Here is a 23,481-nt window from a genome sequence, read left to right on the forward strand (position 1 = left end):
ATAAGATTAGTAGGATAGTAGGATATCTAAGTATAATGGGTATTTGCATCAGTTAATAAACCTACTGTTACTCGGTAAATGGAATTAATGACCTTATAATTACTACGTCTGACAGATCTCCTTCACTGGCGATCTGTACTCTATGACCTGCAAGACGCAACTCTACCAAGTACCAACAATCGAAGGAAGGTAGACTCAAACTTTTCAATTGACTTTAACAGGTCGTAAATATATTAACGCAAGTAAATACATGTAAAAGCAACATGTATCGACAATAAGATATCCATTTACTTTTTCTCTCTACTCCAGGTGCTATTTTATTATATTAAGTTAGTAGTTAGTTAATAGATCAATGATAAAAAACAAAATAGATTCAATAAAGCTGACAATAATACATATTTATGTAATGTGACGTGTACTATTGAAATGTAATTCAATGATATCTGATTAGATTCCATTTTGTTTTCATCATAGAATAAGTTTTAAAAATGCATAGAAGTTTACGACACTTAGGGCCAGTTCACACAAAATTGAAACTATCCAGTAATGTATGTCAATTTAAAACAAATATAAACAAATGTTCCATGTGGTAGGAAGAGTCGTCATTCAGATTACATATCGTTAGGAAAAACAATTTCGGGTGAGAGACCAATATGGACCCATTTACAAGTGAGCACTAAAAACAGACGAACAAAATAATACTCGCATTTTATGTCCCAAATACATCTCGCCTTCTTGTACGATAAAATGAAAAACTGGGTCGTTTAAGGTTTGTGTGATGAATTTATTATTAATTAAAACACTTGTAATATCACACTGTTTTTTGTTTCGTTTTAACCGCATGAAATTTATGAAACTTTCTTATATGGGGACGGACCTGTCATTCAAAATTCATTTTGAGTCTCATATCAGTATTAAATCAGTAACAGAAGTATTTGCAAAGAAAAATAATATTTTTCGGTGGTAGTTATACGTATACGTTACATTTATTTCATAAGTTAACAGATAACAGTAGTGAAATGTTCCAACTACCAAAACCGGCATTTTTTTTCATTTTTTCAATTCTGCATTGAGATTTTTAGCGGACAGTTTTAAGCTTCATTTTTTGGCAATTTAAGCTAAGCTGTCATAAGAACTTGTATTCAAAAATATCATTCATAATCTGTTTTAAATTATAGTATTTACAATTTAATTTTCAATTATAACTCGCACAATAACGCGTCTTTGCTAAAGTCGATCAACTATTTCTGAGTGTACGACCTCCCGGGCGATTAATGAATAATTCACAAGAAGCGACGGTTAAACGCTGGGTACATTATTAATATATAATAGCTGCATTTCTGTACATCGAGAAAAGGGTGATTTTCTCACTATTTTACTAGCTTGTGTTATTAGAACGGTAATATTAATGTGATAAAGTCTCCTTGCTTCTTATAGTCTTCGGCATAATTAATAATTGATACTTTATAAATTATTAGACTTAAATATTGTAAAGAGAAAAACAGTTTTGTTTAATTTATCGGCCGTAATACAAATGGATATTAATAAACAGAGAATGTTCATAAAAAGAACTATTCTCTAAGATGTATGCTCTTTTGACCATGCAAAAAAATTATCTCAAAAATATTTCAAAAGTTACGAAGGTTTCAGTCCTATTAAAATCCTACTGTTATTTTGCAGGATCAGATACCGGTGCGGTTATTTACTACACCTAACCATTGTCTATGTGCCGTCTAGCAAATTGGTTTAGACTATAGACAGTGTCGGTTCTAGGGTTGAGCGAATGGGGCGATGGCTCTTGGCACAAGATCGTAGGGGGGGCAAAATGCATAAAGAAAAAGATTACACCTGGCTGTTTCATTGAACTAATTACTCCTTGTTCATAGATTCACCTTGGCGATAAAAGTCATAAAATTCAATCACTAAATACTAGAAATAATGTTATAAAATATGTTAAACATTGTTTACTGTAGTCAGCGCGGCGCCGACTGGAAAGAAACATTCTTACACTATAAATAATGTAAGCTTTCATATTAAGAATTTCTGCATGTTCATTTGTTTCCTGACGGTTTCATTTGTTATTACTAAAATAGCTATTCTTTAGTGAACTCAAAACATCCCATTCTTATTAATTGTATTTTTCGTACCAACTATAATAAGGATCTTTAAAAGTGCGTACACATAAGATACATGAAACATACATATATTAGATACGACATCCATGAGCCTAACGTCTTAGTTTACATTTCAATAGCTCCACTGAATATGTCTGTTGTATTGTTGCTTCTAATATGCCTTTATATTGCTGGCCTGTGTGCTCTGTTTTCTCTTATTAACATACCATTGGTTAGACATTTATATATCTAACATTAAAAACGTTAGACTATTTAAAATAGATAAAAGTTTGTTTTACAACACATGATCAACGTACATTCCTATAGATCGTACAGTTTCTTTCCTTCCAGGTTGCCTGGCAGAGATTGCTGTTTAGTAATAAGGCCGCCTCTTGTACATTTTTTGTTCTGTTTACTGTTTTTTTTTTTGTTGCTTTTGTCTAAATTTGTGCAATAAATTTTATAATTAAATAAACAAATAAATGATCAAATAGTGTTTTCAGGATGGTTTTTGGGTTTATTAATTCTTATATATTTATCTTATATTCTTATATATACCTAAATTCTGTGTATAGTCTTTAATACTTTATATAAATTATAGTCCTAGCTAACTATATGTATATTATACCAACTCGTTATCATGTAGCTTTCTTAAAGTTATTAGTTATAAGTTCTCTATTAAGTAATTTATTGATTATTTTTTGAGTTACTACGTTCGATTTGAAAGTGAATTAATATCATAACATTTAATAGGATTCGTATCATTAGTATAAATAACACGTTATCAGACAATTATTTCTACTTTAAAGTCACGATGTTTTAAGATAAATTAATTTAAAAATCATCACTGCTATTAAAATAACCTAAGAGACAAACCAAATTAAATTGCAAGCCTTTATCAATTAGGCGGATATCACATAGTAGACAATTACGATGCCCTGAAATAACATATATATTTTATCATAGCTGTACAGCATATTGTGAGCCACAGTAAGGGTGTGTATGATTGTAATTTTATGCGCGATTCTCACATAAGGTACGTCAAGTGTGCTCCAAATTACCAAATTTACATTCACGATGCTCCACCAACCGTCGGGGACATTAAATTGTTCTGTTTTTATATTATTTAACAACTGACATATTGCTATGTTAATGTATATGTATCAATTCTTCTTTTTTTAAAAGTCAACTTTTCCTGAGACTTCGATCGGTAACGTAACGTTTCAAAATGTTAGTACCTATAGCCGGGCTCTTAGATTTCCACATCAGATTTGGAACATCAAAACTTTCGATTTTTAGAAGTCGACATAAAATACTCATCATAATTAACGATATTTATTCAAACGTAATTCCTCTAAATACTCCAGCTGGACTCTTAAAGTTTCCTCATCTAGGAATTAAAAAAAAAAAACTCATCAGTCTGAAAAAATTAATTTCGAAGAGATCGAAAACAAGTCTCTTCCGCGAGAGAAATAGAAAAACAGAGCAAAAAAAATAGAACTATCTAGAATCTATACTAATAGAACTAAATTCAAACTATTAAATTAAATGTAATCAAAATATACGATAAACGTAAAAAATGTTCACTTCCTCGTTCGAATTTTGAAATGAATGACAACATTAGCATATCAACATAACGTTCAAAAACGTTAAGCGAGTGATATAAAATGCAAAACGACGTGTCGCGAGTGTTGACAATTGCAGGCAAAGTTTCTAAACTGAATTCCATTATGTTTTATGACGTTCGATTTTCAGTAACGGTCTTTATAAAATTGTTAGAGAAAAACTTTTGTCAATCCATATTTTTTATTACAGTTAAAAGTATTGATCGATGTTACTGGTATATGTATTTTTAATTATTCTGATTCGGAATTTGAAATTTGCTGCTCTGAAATAAAACAGAATTCGTAGTATTTAGTACAATTTTTAGCAGAAATAAATAATAACAGATCAACAATAGAAGAATTAAAAATTATAGAATTTAATTATGTATCTGTGTTTCTATCTTTGGTGTACGTGAACTTTAGTGCGAAATTTCTTCTATAAAAGAATCTTTGTTATAAAGTTCTTTTAATAAAAAGCAGGAAAAATTTTACGATCACTTCACCGATGAAGGAGATTATTGTTCCACATATTTCATATCACAAATTTACACCCTATGAGGTGTTTTATTAAATTTCGGGGTGTTTACGTGTTCTATATTGAACAAGGATGTTTTGCGTTTATGTTTATTAATATACTAAATCAGACATATAAGAGAAATGTTACGTAACAATTTGTTCAATGAATTGTCGCATGCAATAAAAATTGTTTAATAATAATTGTTTTTTAAGTATCAACAGCATGACAGTAAACACGAACTTTGAATTGATATCATTTTGCAAGATGTATTCAGAAGATGAGATAAAAATGGTCAGTACTTAGTTAACTAAAATAAATAATTTGCCCAAATTTTCTTTTAATCTTTGTTTTTAAAAAAAACATCAACAGGCATGGCAGTGCCCCCCTCGAACAAACAAGGGGCACGGCCGTGACATCTATGTCTTCGACAAATCAAATTCATTCAGGCCACATTTTAAACAAAGTTAAAACAATATCTGTCCACTTTAAACAAAGGAACCAAGTTGATTGCAACCCAAATTAAAATGCACTGACTTTACTCTCTCTAGAGTAAACAGACCACCTTTACTATTTTACTACTCTGTAAAATTACATATAGGTATCTACGAACCGTATCGATCATTCTTTGCTCATAAACCTATTGAATATAATACACGTAAGAACGCGATTTACCGGCAAAATACCTCACATTTGTTTTTTTACAAGACCAGTTTCTAGTCAAAGATTAATGAAGAAGAAACATAATAACGTAGAAGCGCGACAAGAGCTTTTAGACATGACATATGTTTAGTTTAAGACGGTTAATGATGCAGGATTTTTGCTATACCAATTAATTATGTGTAATTTTCTTTATTATTTAATGTGGCTTTATTATAGATCTTGCGAGCTTTCTTCTCGAGTTTGGAGTACACAAGCATTACAATTTTAATTATTTGTAATACTGTATGTATTTAATCTTTCTCTCCATTTTGCTTAAAGATATGTAAATGCATTGTAAAATTAACTTAAATTCTACCTAATATACTCATCATTATCAGCCCATATGTGTTCCCACTGCTGTGACACTGGCCCCATAAGGACCATAATCCATTTTACAATTCCATTATATGGCTATTCACACTAGAAATTCCTAAAATTTTCAAGTTCAATGTTAATGTGCAAAAAATCTCATATACACTAGCCACATCTACGCAGTATTCTAATCTTTGCCGTGAAGATCATAGAAACACACAAGTACGTACGTACACCGGTGTGCACACTCTGTCTGTTTGTTCCCCCGTCACCGTGTAATCGCCGTTTCCAAATTCACGCGAAATTCACATCTTTAGTGTTACTTTTGTATATTTTACATGATATTTGAGTCGTTAAACGGTTTAATAGCTCAGCGGTACTTTTAAGTGTTATGATATGAGTGCGATTTTGTATGTTTGTGTAGATCATATTTGAAATTATTACACCTGTATAAAAGTAGTTTAGATTATTACAATTTTAAAAATGCATAGTAAGAATAGAATCTATTTGGAAAGTTGCTGTTATATAGTTTGAAATTAAATTATTTACTTATTTTCTTAAAGTAAGTAGTGTAAAAATAATGTTTAAATATTCAGTATCTTAGATATAAGAGTTACATTATCGCTTCGTATCAGTTTTCTTATACTTTACGATTAAACTTTATTACGGCCGCAAATTTATGTTTTTTGCAGTTTTACACTGTTCTGCAATTGAAGTAGCCATTTTGAATAAAATGTTTCTCCTATCTACTACTTACTATCTACCACTATCTACCATTATCTACCATTATCTATAACTTTTTTCTACCACGCAAACACAGCCACGGGACAAAACTAGCAAAATAACTCAACAAACACCGCTTCCTACACGTTTAAACACTAACATAACCAAACACTAGGTCCTGGTGAGCGAAAATAATACCAGTTAGCGCTCGTTAATAAAACAAATAACTGAGTGTTGCCAGTTGAGTGCTCAGTGTTGCCGTATATGATTACAGAGGAAAGCAATTAGCAAATTTTCTACAAAGATAGCGAGATACCCGACACCTTGTTAGCCGACTAGCTGCCAATAGTTATTTTTAACCGACGTACCCGAAAACGGAGGGGATTTTGTTTAAAGCGCTTTTTTGTTCAATTTTTTTTTTATTTCAACAGACGTCATAGAACAAAGGAAGTTCTCAATTTGAATCAGATTTTTTTAGTTTATCCTACTAATATTATAAATGCCAAAAGTTTGTAAGGATGTGTGTGTGTTTGTTGCTCTTTCACGAAAAAACTACTGAACCGGTTGCAATGAAATTTGATGCGTAGATAGCTGGACTACTGGAATAACATATAGGCAACTTTTATCCGTATATTCCTACGGGATACGGACTTGCACGGGTGAAACCGCGGGGCGCAGCTAGTCTTCAATAATTCCATGGGTTTTCAACCGATTGACTTGAATGTTGTCATACAATATACTTTTTTGCATTAAGGAATTATTATTTCATGTAGAAGCAAGTGTCCAGATCTTATCTCTGTAACTTATCAATTAAAATATCTTTTAATATCTAGTATTTTTGGAATCCTGCAGCATTTTTGAGGATACTAAGCACAACTACATTTTTATTGATGTGATATATGAGATTTCTATAGTATGTGTATCAACTATAAAAAATCCTATTGGCTCTGTAGAAACTGCTTTAATCTGATCATAAATGTTTAATTATGTGGGTACATGAATCTTCAAAATATTAATTGGGTATTTTGACAATTTAAAAGCATATCTGAAAGAAGTCTAGTTGACTTAATAAATGTTTAAGTTTGAGTTTCTGTTAGTATTATCTATATATTATATTATATATTATATATTGACTTTATTTGGAGATTAAGTTTGAGTTTGCGTTTGGTTTCAGTTTACGTTTGGATGTTCAGGCATTCACCGTAAATCTTTTTGATCTTTAGTTTAGGTAGTAAGTATTACTTGCTAGTCTATTTGCTTCATAGAGCAAAACTAGCAATGGTAAGGAGAAAGTCAATTTATTTATCTCGTAAATGTTGAGATCCAGATAAAACAAAATCTATATGAAATATCGAAAGTCATTTTTTATGGATGGAATCCTGGCACCATCACACGACGTTTAGAAGAAGCTATTACATACTAGTTTCACGCCCACTGTTTGCGCGCAAACTCGCGTAGTTGCTATGTACTTTTTAGGTCTCTAACTATCTTCATCCAACTCTTTGATTTACCGATTTTGACGTCAAGAAGAGGCATACATACTAATGTTCACACTTATAATACTAAATAGGGATGTAGTGTTAAAATATCAATTTAATATTCATAAATTAATTCAACCGAATGTACCTTATGAACTCGCGTGAGTCACCACAAACAATACGAGCCTTTTGTTATTATCCGAGCATTAGGCAACATTATCGTTCGAACGTGCGATTCGATCGCCATTACACACAATAATTTAGTATCGGCGACCGCCGCTCACACCAACCACTTATTAGTGAAGAAAAAACAATCACTACGAGCCGGATTATTATCCCGGCCGCGGGTGACGGTGTTATTGTGGACATGGACATGATTTTATTGTTTTTTTTTTTCTAAATTTGTTAAATTTTAAGATCTGGTGATTGACTTCTCTAGGGGGAAATCTTTTACAATTCGGATGCATTATACATATTTATGTCTCAAGAGTCAGTAAATGAGTAGGTGTCTAATGTTCATATTAACACTTAAGCCTCACCAAATTTAAATAATTCCACATTCATTAAAAAACATATTTACAACCGACCTCGATTAATCATCACCACATAAATATTCACCGAATCAATATGTTAATTGTCTCAATTCCAGACTATAGCACATAGTTGTTGACTTCACACGTTTTTTTATCAAGAAAACACATGTATCGTCGGAATTCCTTGCACCAAATTACTTTACATATAAAAACAGTGAATAAAATGATACATTAGCATATAATAATAGCACCTGAGAGATGTGTATCATCCTCTCCAGCCATATCTTCATGAAAACTAGCTATATTCGACATGTTTATGTAAGATTAATTCAACAATTTTGCGAAAAACATCTGTCTTGATTATACAGCTCTCAAACTTGGCTATCAGTTTCAATCCAAAAACTCTTTATATAGAAGGTCCAGGTTCAAGTGCTGTTGAATAATTAATTTTTGCGCTAAATTTTAAATAAGAATCTCATTTAGATTTACTTTTATATGGAACTGCTTGTCGCCCGCGACTTCGCCCGTTTAGTTAAAATGAGATGCTTCACTGCGGTAAAGAGTAGCCTATATCCAGACACAACAATCATATAAAATCGCTTAGTTTTTACGTGAAAGAAAGACGAACAAACAACCAATTTCTCATTTATAATATTAGTTATGATAAACTATATGTAAATATTTTCCAACAACACATTTTCTGGTATTATATTGCAATCTTTAATTAAATTGATTATAAATCTTCTTCTACATATTTTATAGTAATTTTTTCGTATCCAGTCACGTCCACACTAATCTCCACATAGTATCCACTTGAAGTGTAAAATCATAGTCGAAGATATAATTCTCATAATTCACGGTACAAATAACCTTTCACACCTCGCGCCCAACAATGTGCGCGAATGTACATTTACATCTCATTGAAATTTGTACACGATTGTACGTTTTCATGTCTTTGAAATTTGTGTTGGACTGTACCTGATTATTATGTTTGAATGTTGAATTCTTAGGTGAGCTATGGATTGTAAAAGCAAACTAAGACAGATTAAATTATTTTATTTAATTATTATTAATGTGGGAGTCGAGCACGCTTCGGCACGAATTGGGCCAGCTCGCACCGAAGTACTTCACCCCCCCAGAATCTGATATAAGATCTAGAATTGAAAGGCGCATTTTTACGTAAATTTACTTACTTATCGTATGGTTAGCGAGCAGTTAATTCAAAGAAGTCCAATGTCGACTAGTTTCATCCTGACCATATTCAATTGACTCGCCCATGAAGGATTGAAGTGTACAGTTCAAATGCAACTACATTTTTAACCTAACAGCATGTAAAGTAAATGTATAACTAGTATAATGTATAACTAGGCGTAAAGCTTAGTTTGAATGAATGAATGAAGAATTCTTTATTGTACACACCAATAGAAAATATTTCAAAGTACAGACTAAAAATACAAGTTGCACAATAGGCGACCTTATGGCTACAGAGCCATCTCTTCCAGGTAACCAGTTCTAGGGTACGGAAATAACTATTATCATTTGATCCCAGGAAAATGCTTGGGAACTTCCCTTTACAAAAATATGGTTAATATGTTGATAAAATCTGGTTAATATGTTGATAACAACAGTACACGACACTATACGACTCAAAAATTATATTTTCGCATTAATTACCAATCTGAACAGCTTAAATGTATATACGAATCCTTAGAAATGGCTTAATCGTGAGAATGAATGGCTGGACACCATCTAACGGTGACTGTAATGTTATGACGCTGTCAGTTCTCAGTATTTTTCGGGTTTTAGAAAGATCACGCAGCTGTTAATTGCTTTGTAACATAACTACGCTCGTTCTGCTTTTTATTTAGACACTGAAACTAGTTGATTGTACCTTATTAATATATACATAAATAATAATATTCAAACAAAAATGTAGTATTGATTTAAAGATGTCGTTGCTGGTGAATTCCTCTTATTCCGTCTAATATATAAAAATGTTGTGTTATGATGCAAACAGCTGGATCGATTATAAAATTTCGTGTGCATATCGCGTATGTCTGAGAATCGGCAAACATCTACTTTTCACCCCTATAAATGATAAAAGAAAGGTGGAACATCGTCTGCCCGCTGATAATATATTTTTGACCCCTGACACTGATACATTATATGAAGATTATTAGACATATTTAATTAATAAAACCTCTCATACAAGTAATAATAATTCTAAAATTACGATAAAATGCGTTAAAAGGCTTTAATTGTATGATAATATAAAGAAAGATCTATTCATTATTCATATCCCGAGTAGGAACTGCTGCTATCTTGTGACAAATCATCAATAACAATTAATATTCATGAATGTGAATTAAGTAATTAAAACTCTATCCCCATACAGTAAAGTCATTATTCACAATAACATTATGTATGGATTAACAGGTGGGTTATAACTCCCCCTATTTCATGCACTTTATTTATGTTATTAGATAGTTTAACTTTATGAGTTTCTACTGGAGAAGCAGTTATTCTTTATCCTCGTTAATAAAAACATCAAGTTTGTGTACACGTTCCGTATTTTATATTGTCTTTATAACAAACATATAGCAACATCAACAGTGGATAAAAATGTCTTAGCCATTAGAAACACATGAATATGTCTCATTACAAAATTTCCCCAAGTCGGTACATATCCTTTTTTAATTGCCAATACTCAACAGGTAAAAAGACTAGAAAGTAATATAATGAATATTTATCGTGCATACAAAAAGTCATATATAAAGATTTCTATTGATATTCGATTGTTTACATCGAATATCAAAAATATCGATGTCAATTCGACAGGTGTGCCGATAATCGATTCTGCCCCCATAACATCGTAACTACGGCGGTATTTTTAGATGCGATACCATAATGCGCACCGGGGCCATAGTCGTAAAATAATATTCCATAATACATTATAATAGTCGCCATCCTGGGTAATGTTCGTAAGTATTGGAATTACAGGGCGGCGTTCTGTGCCGCCATTTTGTGCGCAGTACAAGTCATACGCGACTGAATTCCTTCTTGAGAAAGCGTGATGTTCAGCGGCTACTTTGACAGTTCTTTGTATTGAAATAACAAAAAGTTATTGCTATCATAAGCCGAAATAAAAGATATCGGTTTATTTTAAACATAATAACAAGTTTTCTTATACAAACGTTTCGTCAATATAATTAAAAATAAATTGAAATTTTCCAAAATTAGCTGTAATACTAACAATGCATTGTTAAATTAGGTCCTTTATTATTATTAAAAACAATAACATCACGGCAAACCGCTGTCGCGCATGAAATTATGCTACATGCATGTTCGGAATCTCATCGCAGCATTTGATTGGCTGCGGGTGGCAAAATTGTCCAATGATTTCGATTCATTTCGATGACAGATAAATTTTGAATTTAGAATGCGATGCGATCATTTTTCAATCGGAATAAAATCAATTTGTTCGTCAGCCAGCGTCTATTTTTTCGTAATAACATGTTCGGATGGCAATTTAAATCTGAGATGTGTCATCAGAGCATTCTCATATCTCTTCAATATCAATCAGTCACATGATGAGTAAATCCTTACAATCATTATAAATGTGAAAGTAATTCTGACCGTTTGTCAATCTGTCCGTCTCTTCTTCACGCCTTAATCACTAAACTGATTTGGATGAAATTATTATGAATCTAAATGTAGTTATAGGTAGGCAGGTCTTAGGAGAGTTTTATTGCCGAAAATCCCATAAAAATGGGAACTATGTGCCTGAAATGGAGTCTCGCTCGATCATTTCTTTTGACTTCTCGGACAAAAGCGCAGATGGAAAGCTAGTTAAGTGTAATTCTAGAATTATCTAGATATTCAATATTATTTAGATACACATTTTCCATTGCGATGCAATTTTCTCCCACACATAAAACATTTGTTTTGTTCTATTAGCCCCAGAACGCTTTCACAATATAAATAAAATTGTTTTCGCTTTCATCGTAATTGTAAAGACTGATATATTGTGCGTAAAAAATAACAATCAATAAATATAGCACGGATAAAATCCCAATAACACATCAAACAATATAAAAACAAAAACGGAAGCCAACAAATACATCAACACGATACCTAAATGGATTTTTAATATAAATTTTGATTCGGCTTATCTGAAACAAATCGACGAAAACGCCACTTAGCGGGTTTCTAAAAGACCTAATTACCATCACAATCTGGGCGCATAAAGTTAAGATTGGAGTAATTAAATATAGCCTACCCCTTGTTAGTTTATCCGAGGCGATAACGAACAAGATTATAAATAAGGCGAAATCAGATACATACGGAATTTGTTTGATTAAATATTTATTTTGTAGTCATTTTTACGTTTAGATACCGAGTTGTAGCACGAGACTTGTTTTTAATTTTAAATTATAAAAGTGAAAGGTTGTACAAATGAATGAATTTGAATGAAATGTGAATTAGATAGACTATTACTTAGATTAAAAAAACATGAAGTTTTTTTACTTCTGTTTTGAAACGAAGTATATATATTTAGACGATATCACTTTACTTAATTATTATAATAATACATATTAATACAAACATAATTGCATACAATATAATCTTCTATAATATCTGTACAATTAAATTATAAACAAAACATGCTTAACAATTATTTATTGTACACTAGTAGAAATAGTAAAACAAATGGCGTATAATTTAATTCAATTACAAAGCAATAAAATCATATGTCAAAAACAAGAAGTAACTGGACGCATCAGTTACAGATTAAAACAAATAAAGAACGCAGCTAGCCACGACATTCGCAGCGTGAATCCGAACGTAACATATCCTCTCATTTTCGAGCGGCAGGCGCGCCATTACTCAAATGTTTTGACACATAACCTCCAAAAAGTTTGTTATCGTTGAAACGATTTAATTTGCCAGACGTATTTCAATAACCTTATTAATTAATTATAATTTGAAAGTTTTTTGTGTAATTAATAATAGGTACGTACATAATATAGATAAACCAACGATTGAGGAAAAATTGTAATTTAAAAACGTGATGGATCGTCAAGATTTTTAAATTTATTAAACTTTAAAAATTGCTCTTCGATCGTTAAATTAATGTACCATACCTATCTACTTACTTATCGCTATCTCTTAGTTCCTTATAAAGCAGCAATTCAATTAATGAATACATATAATGAGATATTGTTACAGCTAAGAGATACTCGAAATGCTTTATGTTACTCGCGATAATTTAAACGGTCCACTTGATATCTATATTAAAGGTGTTGCTGTGAAAATACCAATAATTTAGTCGTAAATAAGATAATGTACTACCGAATATGTCACGACCTTTTCACATTATATTTTTATAGCAACCAACCATGTTATACGTAGTTTCTTCGCGAAGATAGTGTACCGTGAAGTGGAAGTATGAGGAATTATGTATTAGGTCTTGTTATTGTAATAATCAAAAACATTATTATATGACTTTGAATCACCAAAAGCTATAAAAATTTTGCTATTGTTTATATTATAAAGAATTATATATATAGAGAGAGAGATTTAAGCATGTAAGTATAAATATATAATTATGTAACATCAATTATGGCTTGAAAAAAGGTTAAATATGAATCATCAGAAAGTAGCATTGATACCTTCTGACAAAATACATATATAATAACCAGCGAAGCGAGTTTGCTATCGCGGCACTCGGCGAGCGCCAAAATAGACTTTTTGAATGAACTTAATTGTTTTAATAAAAGCCCATCCGTCATTTTGTGTGAAAACATTCATACAGTGTACGAATTTGTGTCAAGTAGTGAAGAAACATTTGCTCTTTTACTGTGACTGCGACGCATTGTGAGTTATTTTTCCCTCAATTTGCGTTGTCAGTCTTCGAGCGAACCTATATACAAATCATTATCAGGAACTATCGCCTTCCACGCTCAAATCAAAACACATTTCGAAAAGAATCTCGATAAAAATCCATTAAACCATTTTATGAAAAAGGGACCTCAAATACGCTCAAACAACTCAAAATAACACTATTTAATGTACAAACCCAGGCCAGATAAAGTTATCTATCTTAATATTGTCTCTGGCAGCTACGGTGTCGCCAGTTTTTCAATAAGTCACACGTATTTAAGGCTAGCCAATATACATAGCACCCAACACCCCCCATGGTCAAGCGATTTGTCTTCACGCCCCACAGGCATCTCGGCACAGATGATAAAATTATTTATTCAATAAAACAAATAGTGTATAAAGTGTGACTTTTCTCGGTGTTGCCTTGTAAAGAGTAATGGTGGATATAAATAAAATGTGAAGTCAGTGCAGGCTCGTTTTATTTCAGTCATATAATTTTAGTTCTAGTTTCAAGACGCGTGTTGAAATTTGGTTATGCTGTATTATTGATTTCCTATTAGGTATATTTTATCTTTAATGCGTTTGAGACAAATCAGATTAATAAAATAATTCGTGTTTTACACAATATTACAATACACTTTATTATACTATAATTGAGGAAGATTAACAAATGAAGATAAAAAAAACATTTAAAAGGTTATGTAGACGGCTTTATCGCTTATAAACGATCTCCACCAGGCATCCTTCGGATAGGATTTCTTATAATTTAACATTAGAGTAATTGTAGCAGAATAAAATTAAATAAATTCAATTCAATTATTTCTGAATGGGAAGATGAAAGTTATATTTAATCTTCCTATGCAATGAAACATTATGACTTTTCTTAATGTCGTCTGAATAATATTAAGAGTTAAATTCGAGAGTAGAAGTAAATCCATTTAATTGGATTTGATACGTTACACACATTCTTTATCACGCTGTAGGTAATTATCGTTCCAGCTTGTTTGTAAGCAAAAAAATTTAACCTTTTTAATGACAATACATTAGGACAGCAAGTATGCAGAATAATGTTTAAAGTATATATAAAATTTATATGATAATTTAATATAATTTCGTAAATTAACGCCTTTTGTTGTGCATACATCCTAATCGCTGTTCATTTAAGTAAATCACGCTTCCGGCTCGCCCATTATTTCCACGTTTTCCCAGCTCACTGGCAAAAAGTCCGCCAATAATCAAAATGGCTAATAAACGCGGCAGACGGAACACTGAGCGACTTTTAATTCTCACACCCCATTTGACTTGATGTTACAATGTGCACTTACCGAATGCAGACTAAAAACGGCGTGGAGTGGACATTTTAAAATAATAGTTCAGCCATATAGTAATAGTATGTATTATGAGATGTACGTAGGTCATAGAGGGATTAGGGGAATCAACATATTATTACGTAATAATTGTATTCAAATTGGATTTTTCTTATGATGTGTCTATTTAGTTTCCAATAAAGCAAATATATTAATAAATAAGTGTATGAGTTTCAAACTATTGTGAATTTGATAGTTTAGTACGCTGAAACATTTTGGTAGAATACATCTTAGGTAATATTGATAAAAGGTTTATAAAATAGACATTTAAATAACAACGAATTAAACTATTGTGTTTTACAATTACAACATACGGACACTGGGCGTAGCAAATACGTATGACGCAAATATTATTTAGTGGAAATTTTCTAAGAAATAGATATTCAGCTCACCTTATAATATAATAATCATACAGTATAAAAACTCAGCGCAAGAATAGAATCGGTGTTAATTAAAAAAACGTTCAGCTAAATAATCATTCGAATTGCAATACAACTCCATTCGTCCCTTGTTCCTAATGTTTTCGTAATTCTATCCTAAGTCCAGCGCCCCTTCAATTGCCCTACACCCGTTAACATTTCTTTTCGCACTTTTTATTTTGCCCCTTTCAAGGAATGCCAGCGATTACAGACTCCCGTGAACTAATTATGAAAGGAAAATTTATTCTATGGGGGACAGCTTGACAATTTTTCAATTTGTGAATGCAAGCTTTTATCTTGGAAACTCTATTTGTGAATTGCTACAGTTTAAATTGTTCCTGCTACTTCATGTACATATATTCAATTTATCGTCACTTTGATGTATTCCCGATGTACTCCCGGTTTACTGCAATCAAGCAGTGCTTGAAACTAGAAATATTAAGTCAGTGTAGATATAATATATGTAGTATATAGGTTCTCAAGAAAGAAATAGCCGAAGGCTTAGTGCTGTGCTTTTTTCACATAGCTTACACAATACAGTTAGTTTATTAAGCTAAATAATGTCTCTAATCTATCACAATATAATTTGTTCCTCTATCTTTTCTTTTCACACAAAACGATGAAGACAAACAGGCAAATCATCATCATCATCAAATTACCTTAAAGCAAATATTATATCACATTTTCAAGCGATCATCGTATGGGAAAATGTAAGCAAATAATGTATTATGTTTGCCTAATTGCGTGGTTCAATGGTTATACAAACAAGTTGTCGACTGTGGTGGAAGCCGCGTCATTACTTACCGTTGCTTGATTGAATTTCTCAGCGGGATTTATATACATGCTGGATCGAGGTTTAGATATTATTATAGGATGTATCAGTATTTTGGTGGGTTCTATAATTTTGTTTTCCCTTATTGGCATGCTAGGATGTCATGGTGATAGAAATAAGCCGTTAAAAAGTTAAAATTCTAAAGTATCTCTCGTTCTATTGTACGTGCATCTTGTAGCAGCTGGAATATTGTCGTTTTTGTTAATAAGATATCTTATGTATTCTACAGGTACATATAGGTCACAAGACAATGACTATAATACCGTGAAGTTATTGTAACAATAAATAACATAATAATGTATTTGAGGCTATACTTCTGTAGTGGGTACAAAAATTTATATGGTGGTCGATATAGTTTTACAGAACTGTTCCAACCCAATTCTCTATCTCAAGCGGTATTTAAATACAATAGCCATTTATCAGGAAATCAAACCAATCTTAATAGCGATCTGTGTAGGAATACGTGAAATGTCCCTAAATCGCTGTAAAACTATCGATGCGCTTGAATGGGCCGATTAGCCATTATCTCCATCTTGTTATTTCTCACCATTGAACTGGCAATCCGAGACCGGACAGCGGGGCCTCTGATTAATTTCTATGGAGCAATTAAAATGTTGCATTCAGTATACAATTTGTCCCTATTTATGTTGTGATGTGGTCTAGTTTGTTAGTGAGTTACAATGTTTGATCGTTGTTTAAAAATAAAATATTTATGTTAAATGATATTATCGTTCATTTTATATTAATAAGTAGTATGATGGGTTCACGTAAGGGCATTTACTTATCATTGAAGAAAAAGACAAGAAACACATACAGTTTTATAATATTTAAAACTTTAGTGAATTGTCTGCATGCCTCAAAATTGATAATATTTAATTTTAATGCAATCATAGATCCAATTTAATGCATATGTATACCTTAGATTGGAATATATTACTATTCGCATTTAATGTGTGAATTTTCGTTTACGAATAAATACCAAATCACTTGACAATAAGCGGCATTACTTAGACAATTTCTTAATAAACTTAAATGTTGAAACAGAAACGTATAACTATGCTTACAAAAACGGCAATAGAAAAGTTCACATAACTCACCTCATAAGAACTATTCCTATAATTTTTTACATATAAAAACTGTCACCTGCCGATATGGTCTTATTTTATTAGTGCGCCTTTTTGCTTCTACTATAAAAAAAGTATAAATTATCAAAACATATGGTAGTACTATTTTTATTGCTGAGCAACGCAAATTGTTCTCCTAGTATGGCAAAAAAACCCCAGTGGTTCAGTAAATTACAGTCACAATAGAGTGATAACTCCGTCAAGATCGGTTCCCGGCACGGAGACGATACGATGGATAAATTTGCGGTTGTATTTACTTTATACGATATTTTTTGTTGATCCAAACATAAATTCCTTCTGTACGCTTGTAAAATGTGTAAAAAGTGCAGCCTTGCGGAGTACCATTTTAGTTCTGTATTTATTAACAATTTCTCGAAAAACAATGTAAAATATTACTCAGAGGTTAGAACTGATTTGAGTTATTATTGCAGTTGCAATGAGTTCGATGTCCATTGTACATGGATTATCTTCATTTGGTAATTTTTACACAGATTCTTAATTATTATTTGCGACTTATATTGGTTGTTATTGGTGCCATCCATTTTGAATTATAAATTAACGCCACCAATAGACTTCGTTTTTATTTTAGTTGTTCATTTGTTATTAATAAATTCACAATAACTTTTAGCTCCGTTGCTTTTCTGTCGATAGAAGAAACACTCGTGGCTAATAAAATACTACATAGACTTTATTTACTTCATCAACTTTATACATTCATTAATTTATAATTTTTATATTTATGAAACAACGCTACATCTTTTATTGTCAATTAATTAATTATAAATACAAATATTTGCACTTTGAGCAAATTGATTTTACACTATTGCTTTGCTAGCTTATTATTTACTGCTAAAAAGACAGAATCATACATAAATACGTGAGATATATTATTTACAAAAATACACATTGACGGCAATTATTCATGAGATACGGCCAATTAATATTCAGATATTTTAGCTATTCACAAACAGCTTAAAATTCTCTCGTCCTGACAAACAAACGAATGCATTATTAATTATTGTTTCTTAACATTCTTCTTTAATGATAACTAAGGACTTTTCTATAGTAAACTTAATTCGTATCATAATCATTGTATTACGGTAATGGTTAATATTTCATCTAATTAATAACATCCAAGAGGTGTTTTTATGATTTGTGTGTGAGTGCATATACATTATATAAATATATATAATATAATATAATATATAAATATATATATAAATAATTGACAGTTTCTATCTGTTGTTGGAATCACTCTTTGGTTTTTTAGCACTCTCTTATATAAATATTTATAAATATACATAATAAAATGTTAGACTCCACGACGAGTATTTAAACCATGAAATTCATTGGCAAATATTAGACTTTTAAAATATTTTCTTCCGACATCCCCTGTGTCTGCAACCGCTTCATTATCCCTTGGTGTTGATTAGGGAATGGATTACCTTTGAATTATCATTAATATTTAATGAACCATGTCAACTCGACTCTATCTTAATTTCGACGTAATATATGTTTAGTTCGATTATTAGGAGGTTACTAGAAACTTACAAAACCTGAAAAATATAGGCCAGTTTCACCGCTAGATTATAATGTCTCTAGCCTACTTTTTGATGTAAGTATGTCTTTTTTCATTTTTAATTAATTTTGATTGATGATTTTATTAATAAATACGTTATATTGCTTGTGAGGAAACTTGACATGACATAATTACCTCTAAGTATCTAATTTAGTGATTTGTATTTTGTTTTTAAAATTTTCATTGTTGATTCGATTGACTACATCGTAGCCGCAAAGAACGGTTTCTTGTAAAACTAGGTGTCATGTGTTATTGTATTGTTTGAAACTTAATGCACATAAAAACAAGTTTTATTATTATTATATCTGTAAATAATCACCGAATAATCAAACTAGAACGCTAACGTCCAAGTATCTTAATTATCCCATCCATCTCAATATATTTGAACAAACCTCTAAAGTAAATTACTGTATAATAAAGCAATTTTACTTCAAGCAAAAAATGTAAACATAACCCACTAAGCATTACACACATAAATACTGATTAAAAAAAACAAATAAACAACGCTCCCCATTTCCTCTGTTCTATTCCTCGCAATTTCCTCGCTAAATTTTTTTGTACTTCCATATTATTTTTAATCCTCGCCATAAAGCGGAACTGCAATAAACCATACCAGAAAACATTTCCCGACAAAAAGCCAAAAGCCAATTTACCAAGCCAACCTTCGAAAAGACAATAACCGTTAATACGTTATCGTTTTAAGGCGAACGTAATTAAATAATCCACTGTATTTATTTACTTAACGTTAGCAACAATGAAATGGGTAATTAATAAATTTTTATGTAGATCCAACGACTTGAACCGCATAAGGTACGCTAAAGAGTAGTAGCTATCATAAATCCAAGGGGTTCAAAAAACAATACTATTTACAATTGGCTTTTAATTCCCTTAACGTGGGTCGTAAAGTAAGCCACAATTAGTCAGTTAAAGACTCGCTTTATTTGTATAAAAAAGCACATCAACATTTTCTTGTAGACTGGACCGCTGTTGAGATTTTACTGATAAAATTGTTTATTGTGTTCAAAAATAGATCTTTTCTTTTAATAAATAAATATTGATCTGAAATTTTTGAAAAACAGATTACTTTTCAGATACTTTAATTACATGCTAAATTGGTATTCTTAATTTCACAATACAGACATTTTAAGTGCGTAAGTTAGTGAGAAAAATATCTTTCGATGGAATGACTGTATCACATTTCAGTTTAGTATGATTGTAACTATGAAATTTTGTTTTTTTTTCTAAACAGAATGCCATTATACCTGAATGAATGTTATAATCACCATCAGGTCATTAAAGTTCCCACCATAGTGACTCGGGAATTAGAATTTTATAGGGTTAATATAAATTATATGAAGGATTTGTTTTAGAGTGAAGTTCAATGGTGTTTTGAATGTTTTAATTATAGACAAAGATTCTTTATCAAATTTAAATAAAGTAACATAGTTCTGATTGATGTCTAACTAGAAAACTGTAGTGATAGATACCTTAGGATCAATCAAAAATGTTATTTAAGTTTTTCAATATATTAAAAAAAGCTAAAACTTTAAAATCTATTTTAATTATTGCTTACAATTAATGAATGATGTAAAAATTACATAGTTGCATAGGCCCCATAAAAGCTTCAACGAATCACATCATAAGGCACTTGTATCCATCAAACTTTAAAATCTATTAAAGGGCTGAGGTTAGCTGATTGTATACAGGACAAAATGGAGGTGCAAAAACCCGGCCCATCCGATATGGTTTGTTATTAGGCCTGCATGCCGTCTTACCAGAGTTTTTGCAGGCGAGTCGCATCGCATAATGCACCAACATACTACAAGCGTGGTAATGCACTCGATTATTGATTTTTACTCATTTACCTTACTTATGTTCGCTATTATTGCTATATAAGTAGATTTATGTTTGTCACGACGGTTTTTATCAAATCATTCCTGTGATTGTTCGCCTAATGGCGCGCTCGTAAATCTTGCTAGCGTCGTACCAAGTTTTTTTTGTTCTATCATTGGCAAGTGTTTACGCGAGTTGCAAGGGATCGGATGGTTATATTGATATTATTTTATTAGATGTAAGCGTTCCTACTATAGATAAATAATAAATAAAATTGTGAATTTATCATAAAGTTGTCCCATCTTACAAATATTGGTAATGCGTATGTTTGTGACTTATGCGAAAACCACTGAACGGATTTTGATGATATTTGGTAGTGAGGTAGATTATACAGCAGAATAATACATAAGCTATGGAAATACTTGCTTACCCGCGCCGCACGGTAAGTCTTAGAAATACAATTCATTTTTAATATAATTATTGTGTTATCGGCTAATAATAGATAATACATACACAAATATTAGTAGGGATGTGCCCGAAAGAAGTAATTTGATTGTATTAGTGTGATGATAATTGATGAAAACTACAACTCTCTTATTTTTCTGTTACAAACAAAACTGCAACTAAATTGAATACCTACAACATATAAACATGAACATGAAAACCCATACTTAAAACAGAAAGCGCATATTGTTCATCAAGTGAATCATGATGTGAAACCGAACAAAAGATTGAAAGTAATACAACAGATAATCATCGGCGCCAAATTAAATTTATCTCGACGAATTTCGACTTCCCATAAGCTGAAGATTTTAAAAACTTTAAACCTATATTTTATAACCATTCAGATTTAAAAAAGAATCTTTGATTTGCCATTCGTATGTCATCAGATCGTACCGATACTATAATCTGTGGAACCCAAAATTATGGCGGGAAACGTGTCATTTGCGCGGGATGACCAACGGATAACCTAATTACATATTGCTATGTCCGGTTTCCGAATTGATTCGATTTGATTAATTTCGTATCAGTCCAGCATTCAGCGTTCTCATTTTACATTATTCTGAATTAATTTTAAAATGTATGATAATATTATTTATTATAAAAAAATATGAGTTAAATTTAACACTTTTTTCCTTGACTATGTGCACACACAAAGATCTAAAGCTTATAAAAATAATCAGATTAATTAGTCTATATATAAACGTTTTTTTTTTATTAACATGTTTTTTCCACTGATTATATCAGGTAATTCGATATGATCAGATAATTATGCATATGTGTTGGGATAAGATTATAAATTGAACTTTATAATTGTTTTAATTTTTTACCAACGACTAACTAAATTACAACTTCCCTATGTTTACGAAATTTTATGTGATTGGTGACGGTAAAACTAATTTAAGTAATCAACAATACTTACTCTCAAAGATATACAATGATGCCTAATATATATTTTAAATCATGACCTATTTCTTTAAGACTTAAGATACAAACATATCTTCAGTCTCAATAAAATGTGCTTAAATAAATCGCTATGAAATGAATACTTACCGATAATAAGGGAAAGCCTGCGGCACATGCAGATCCATCGGCATGGACGCATGTGTGTGCCCATGCGCATAATCATGTTGCATCATTCCATGCATGCCATGCCCTAGCATAGCGGCCCAAGGCGATGACGCAAAACCGCCCGGGTGTTCCATTTTCAAATATTTTTTTAAATCACATCAGTACTTTTTTTTCAGTTTTACCACACCTTCACATACATTTTCCTATTCTGTCACAAATGACTTTATTGTTACATTTTACGTGCACTCGCTTCAGTTCGTTCTGAAACTAATTCCTTTTTTTTACAACGTCATGTATTTTTTTTTCACTCTCATTGATATCAGGTTTTTTATTTCATGTCCAGTAAAATCATTTTGTGCAGGACTTTAGAATTAATTAATTTCTATTTTTAAAATTAATTAATTAATTTAGCTTTTAAACTAACTACATCAATGATTCTATCTATTTGTTATTGCATTATAATCTTCATCTCATGTTTTAGAAAATGAAACAGTTTCTGAAAGAAGGAGAATCACTTCTTTGAAACAAAATAAATACTGTCACATAATATATTGTACAAGTTTAAAAATTCTTAAAACGTGTAAACTGAGATGCACACTTTAAACCACATACAAAACGTAAATAAGACGAAGGTTAGAACATTTGATATATTTACAGAGCGTCCACGCAATCGATTGTTTTATCTATCGGCACCTATTAGTGAAGATATTGTTGACACACAGCTTAAGAGTTTATTGCGCTAATGTTGTGTTAACCTCAAGAAATTACGGGTTTTTCGTGTTTGTAAAGCAATAACAGCTGTTTGAGAACGCTTTAATGCGCGAGAGTTTGCGTTACTCACATTTTTAAGTCTTTTACTACTTAAACTGTTTTCATGTCAAATATTTTTCAT

At 31.3% G+C, this 23,481-nt stretch overlaps 1 protein-coding gene across 7 annotated transcripts in view; it reads right to left on the minus strand.

The window, feature by feature from the left end:
* The window catches only part of LOC119828955 (protein trachealess), a 142,383-nt gene that overhangs the window by 118,536 nt on the left and 366 nt on the right, over positions 1–23,481 (minus strand). For 2 of the 7 annotated variants that reach the window (XM_038351291.1, XM_038351288.1), the window contains exon 1: positions 22,572–22,921. In XM_038351291.1, the coding sequence (XP_038207219.1) occupies positions 22,572–22,723 (152 nt within the window). In that variant the 5' untranslated portion in view covers positions 22,724–22,921. Of the gene's footprint in view, positions 1–22,571; positions 22,923–23,481 lie in introns of those variants that run through there. The other 5 variants (XM_038351295.1, XM_038351293.1, XM_038351289.1 and 2 more) reach the window with 4 other exon arrangements.

The sequence above is a fragment of the Zerene cesonia genome, chromosome 9, assembly GCF_012273895.1.
Source record: "Zerene cesonia ecotype Mississippi chromosome 9, Zerene_cesonia_1.1, whole genome shotgun sequence".
Taxonomy (NCBI): domain Eukaryota; kingdom Metazoa; phylum Arthropoda; class Insecta; order Lepidoptera; family Pieridae; genus Zerene; species Zerene cesonia.